The following is a 6,164-nucleotide window of genomic DNA, read 5'->3' on the forward strand; positions in this document are numbered from 1 at the left end:
CACATAATGTACATTTACCCAGACAGACCTGACAACAAGGCAGGGAGCGCCTTGACACACGCTTACTCTTCATTCATCATCATCATCCTCAGTTAAAATAATCTCGCCACCATAGAATCTTCTCAAGATCGAGAGACTCCACTTTGGCCTTAGACGAATAAGAACAAACATTTTCCCGTTTGCTTTTGATTAGCTGCATATGGATTTTATTTATTTAGTGAATGCAAATTCCCTAAGTCAAGTCCTTTAAATTGCTTCCGGTCCTTCTGGAGAATGTGGAATCACACACACTAACAGCCAAAACTTTGTTTTTGCTCTTGCTGCTTCTATATGAATATAGCATATACAGTAGCATATACAGTAGCATATACAGTAGCATATACAGTAGCATATACAGTAGCATATACAGTGCCTTCAGAAAGTATTCACACTCTTTGACTTTTTCAACATTTTGTTGTGTTACAAAGTGGGATTCAAATGGATTGATTAAATTGTCATTTTTTTGTCAACAATCTACACAAAATACTCTGTAATGTCAAAGTGTAAGAAAAATGTGAACATATAAAAAAATATATGAAAATGTATCTTGATCCGATAATTATTCAACACACGTTAGAATTACTTATTGGTAAGCAACTGGCAGAGATTACAGCTGTGAGTCCTTCTGGGTAAGTCTCTAAGACCTTTCCCCACCTGGATTGTGCAACATTTGCCCATGATTCTTTTACAAATTCTTCAAGCTCTGTCAAATTGATTGTTGATCATTGCTAGACAACCATTTTCAGGTCTTGCCATAGATTTTCAAGCACATTTTATTCAAAACTCCAAGTTGGCCACTCAGGAACATTCACTGTCTTATTGGTAAGCAACTCCAGTGTAGATTTTGCGATTTTGCCTGTGCATTGCTATATTCCATTTATTTTTTATCCTGAAAAACTCCCCAGTACTTAATGATTGTAAGCCTACCCATAACATGATGCAGCCACCACTATGCTTTAAAATATGGAGAGTGGTACTCAGTAATGTGTTGTATTGGATTTGTCCCAAATATAACATTGTGTATTCAGGACAAAAAGTGATTTTTTTGCAGTATTACTTCAGTGCCTTGATGCAAACAGAGGTTTTATAATATTTTATTCCTGTACAGGCGTCCTTCTTCTCGCTCTAGTATTGTAGAGTAACTATAATGTTGTTGATACATCCTCAATTTTCTCCTATCACAGCCATTAAACTCTGTAACTTTTTAAAGTCACCATTGACCTTATGGTGAAATCCCTGATTGGTTTCCTTCCTCTCCAGTTAGTAAAGGACACCTGTATATTTATAGTGATTCAGTGCATTGATACACCATCCAAAGTGTAATTAATAACTTCACCATGCTTAAAATTATATTCAATGTCTGCTTTTTTTTTACCCAACTACCAATAGCTTGCCCCATTGGAAAACCTCCCTGGTCTTTGTGGTAGAATCTGTGTTTGAAATTCACTGCTGGACTGAGGGACCTTACAGATCATTTTATGTGTGGGGTACAGAGATGAGGTAGTCATTCAGAAATCATGTTAAACACTATATTGCACACAGACTGAGTCCTAACCCTAACTTATTATGTGACTTGTTAAGCACATTTTTACTCCTGACCTTATTTAGGTTTGCCGTAACAAAGCGGTTGAATACTTATTGACTCAAGACATTTCAACTTTTAATTTATTAGCAACATTTTTGAAAAACATAATTCTACGTTGACATTATGGGGTATTATGTGTAGTCCAGTGACAAAAATGATCTCTGTAACACAATAAAATGTGGGAAAAGTCAAGTGTTGTGAATACTTTCTGAAGGCACTGCAAGACCTTTGAAGGTCCAGGACCTCCACATCCTGCTTCTTCACCTGGCTTATGGTCTGAGACCACCCACCCGGGCAGCTGATGAAATGGACGAGTATTTCTTTATAATAACGCCCTTTTGTGGGGAAAACTCATTATGATTGGCTGGGCCTTGCTCCTCAGTGGGTGGGCCTATGCCTTCTAAAGCCCACCCATGGCTGCGCCCTGCCCATTCGTGAAATCCATAGATTAGGGCCTAATTTATTTATTTCAATTGACTGATTTCCTTTGAAATAGTCGCATGTTGCTTTTATATTTTCATTCAGTATATAACGTGCACAATTGCTTTAGCCTACATTATTGAATACATCAATAGGTGCATAGCAAACAGACATGTTCCTCAATAGTATTGACATTGAGGCTATAGGTCTACATTCAGAAAGCAGCTGAGTTCTATGGTGATTGCCACCTGCTGTGTCATAACGCGGGTGTAACCAGCATTCTGTACTATCGGAGCGTGTAGTGAGGCACGCGTTGCAATAATATCTGTCAGAAACGGTGATACATTGTAGCAGTAGATTGCAGCGCATACAAGACAGTTCTTTTATAACAACAAATGTGGCGACATTGTAGCAGCATATGTTTCATATTGATATCCAACACCTTGGTTATAGACGATTTGACGAAGCATTTGTCCCACTGTTTTTCCACTGTAAACTCTACAGTCAACAAACTCGCTCTCTTCCTGGTACTGTTCTTTAGAGCTCCAAAAGAGCATGCGCGACTGGTTAGATCTGCTGCAGAATGACGTCAGCAATTCAAAACACAGGCAAGTCCAGACACACTACCGTCTGATCGGTCATACGATGTACGCTTTAATTTATTCTAGCCAACTGACCGAGGATCTTTCTATCACGTTACATGCGAATGAAGCCTGAAAGAGGAAACGTCAACGACTGTTTTGGCTTTTTTCGAAGGAATATAATTTTGCGCGAGATGTCCGGATATTGACATTGTGAAGCTACCTGTCAAAGGAATCTGTGAAGTGCTGGACTGTTATAACACCGCTCCGCTCGTGTCAATATCTGCTCATGACGATGCCTCTCGAGGATGATCTAGCCTCAGCAGCCGCGACTGGCAACACCAATCGTGTTAAAATTCTATTACAAAGTGGAGTGGACGTCAACGGTGTAAACTGCTTTGGACGGACACCTCTGCAGGTAAGTGTCTCGCGCTACGCTCTAGTCGTCGTGCTTATTGGTTAAGATCGTGTCGTGATTATAGTAAAAGAGAGTAAATATTCAACGGTGTCATCAATATTTTAGCGTTGCAGAGACTGCCCATGCCGCTTTGTTAAAAAAAATCGACTGTTTTAGGTTGAAAACATAAACTGCCTTAACAAATTACTAGAATAGCATGTCATACTGTGAAATTATTTGCATGGGAGCTATATTACCTTTGTTATATATCCTATATATTTTAATGTGCTTTATTTGCGTCATAGTTTAGTCTGTTGCGCCTCAGGAACCGAGTGATGGGAATGCTGTGCAATTGCCCGTGGTTACTATAGGCCTGCCATTAACTTTTATCAAGTCCAAATTGTTACTTCTATTGTTGGAAATATTTCCATGAGTTTGTCTTTCAAATAAACATAGAAATAATTCGATATTATACTCTATCAAAATGGTCCATGGCATTACCAATGTAAGCTATATCGGGGCAATGGAGGATGCATGCAGGTCACCACACCCAACCTTCCAAACTCAAAATTGCTCTCCCAAAAATGGCCAAAGTTATCCATATAACATGATATATCTTATTTTAAATTATTAATATGTTCAGATTTAATGACTTAACTCTAAAAATACAAAAAAAATCCTCGGGCTGCTATCAAAATGCCAAGGCGGACTCTTCCTATCTATATTTGTCCTTAACTTTGATATCCCTACATTTGTAATGCTTTTTAGGTTTGCTACAATACGAAAGGTGTGGCTGGAATTAAAATAAGTACAATTGAAATCATAAGAAATTGTAGGCCGACTTATACCCTTTAACAATGTTATAGCATCAGTTGGGCCTAACTGCTTTTTTTTTGTCATTTAGATCCATTATTATATTGTTATTAAATTGTTAAGTGAATAACAGCACCGACATTGTTGGATCATTAAAACACTTTAAACAATCTGAAACGAAAAGCATGCGCTTTTATGGTCTGATAGAACTATAGGCATAATGTATTATTTAGTGTTATTCAAATGCCCCTCTAAATAACGTATTACACACCATGGCAACATTATTTTCCTCGCAAATATAGGCATATTTATGAAATATTCTAGCAGAAGATCTGTAAGTAAAATCAACTGGATTTGTATTTCCTAGGTGATGATGATGGGCAGTTCACCAGTGGCGCAGTTGTTACTAATGCAAGGAGCGGATCCTAATATCGCAGACCGACACACTGGGACAACGCCGTTACACGATGCCGCCAGGATGGGCTTTTTGGACACGGTAGAGATCCTTGTCCAATTCCTCGCGGATCCGAACAGCCGGGACAATAGGAACTGCCGGCCAATCGATTTGGCAATAGAAAGTGGACATAATAATGTCGTTGCGTTTCTGAAGGCTTTGTGAAATCAAAGATGCGTTGTATTTATTTGTGTGACGATTTTATTGTATAGAATACGGATGTATATTCTAGACCCATTCATTTCTTAAATACTTTTTTTCTCGATAAAAAAATGTTTTATTTATGCCTCTCAAAGAGTATTGCACTTATGCACTTAATCAACGGTTTGTTAATTAGGCCTAAGATTTATAAGTACATGTAACATTTGTTTTTAGTGTTAAGTTGTCATTTTTTTGTTATTTTAAATAATGTAATAATCACAGATAGACTGCTTTGGCGTTGCTATAGGAAAAGATATACTCTACAATATTGATAAGGTGAGGAATTTACTTTACCAAAAATAAAAGCACACAGGTGTTGATACCTTCAGTACACCCGTTTGAACTTTTGATTGGAGACATAATTGTTTTTATCAAATTGCATTAGGCCTATATGATGAGTTTGTATCTTATTTTAGAATTTAACTCTTCTAAAATAACGAATTATTAGAAACCCAAAAGTAAAAATGTATGTGGGGTATCGATTTGTGTATTTTGATAATCATCCATAATCGTTTATACTAAGACAAGTGTTATTGGACATTTGGAAATGGGTCTGGACTTCCTGTAGATAAAGCTGGATTTTGAATAATTCCGAGATCATTGTTTCATGCCAAACCTAAAGTTGGTCACTTAGATTCTGAATTATTTAAGTAGACCTACCTACTTAAATATGTATTAATTTAGTCTATAATTAACTATTTATGGAGCTCAATTTGAAATCCATAAGTTTCGCTACAATGCATAGACATTGGAACGAAATGTTTAACTTTTCATCAAAAGGAAATATTCTAAATAATGGAAGGATCTAGACCACAATGAATTAGCGTGTCCATTCGTGAGTTAAGGTGTGTCCCTTCAGCTCGATAACCAACTATTTACTTGTTATTTTTACAACTTAAACATACCTTTTATTTAGGCCTACTATAATGGGAACATTCTTGTTCTGTTTAAACGAATGTTTGGATAGGCTGCGAGAACTATTGTGTTTATTTAACATAGATTACACCCCTCAAACTCAACTCTGGACCTCGAAGCCAGTTCCACTAAGTTTTTTAATTGTTCCCCTCTAATCAGGGACTGATTTAGACCTGGGTCACAAGGTGGGTTCAATTTATTATCAGGTAGAATAGAAAACCGACAGGCTCTGGTCCTCGTAGGGTAAGAGTTGAATACCCCTGGCCCTACACAATAGCCCAGTTATTTCAAATTCAATATCATTAAACGTATTTATATTTCACTGTGAAATAAACACTCATGAGACTGTGTGTGTAACTTACTGTACAAGAGTAGATGGCAAAGTGGGCGTCGCCTGAAAATGTAAATAGTACATTGTACTAATAATGCAAGAATTTGGTTCATGGGCCTAATATGCCTACTTTTTTCTTGAATATACATTATTTATCGTTCCGCCATTTTGCTACATTTTATTTGAAAGGTCAATTTAAACTAGACCATTGTAAAAGCAAAATAAAGCGCTCTATTTTGGTGTCAAAACACACTTGTTTTGTGGATGAGAGAAGCATAACCAAAGCATTGGATGTCGACGTATGACGCCCCATGCAGTTTCTCTTATCATTTCGCACCAGGCCAGCGGGAAGCCACAAATATCTTTGGAACATTGGTACAAAATGTTGCATGCACGATCAACAAGGCAGGAATGAATGCTTAGAATCC

At 37.2% G+C, this 6,164-nt stretch overlaps 1 protein-coding gene across 1 annotated transcript; it reads left to right on the forward strand.

Annotated features, from left to right (window-relative positions):
* The first annotated feature begins 2,479 nt into the window (after positions 1–2,479).
* On the forward strand, positions 2,480–4,821 carry LOC127920157 (cyclin-dependent kinase 4 inhibitor B-like). The gene is made up of 2 exons (XM_052503948.1): positions 2,480–3,043; positions 4,203–4,821. The coding sequence occupies exons 1-2, from the start codon at positions 2,915–2,917 to the stop codon at positions 4,452–4,454; spliced, it is 381 nt and encodes a 126-aa protein (XP_052359908.1). The 5' UTR covers positions 2,480–2,914; the 3' UTR covers positions 4,455–4,821.
* The last annotated feature ends 1,343 nt before the right edge of the window (positions 4,822–6,164 follow it).

Source organism: Oncorhynchus keta, unplaced genomic scaffold, assembly GCF_023373465.1.
Source record: "Oncorhynchus keta strain PuntledgeMale-10-30-2019 unplaced genomic scaffold, Oket_V2 Un_contig_18517_pilon_pilon, whole genome shotgun sequence".
Classification (NCBI taxonomy): Eukaryota; Metazoa; Chordata; class Actinopteri; order Salmoniformes; family Salmonidae; genus Oncorhynchus; species Oncorhynchus keta.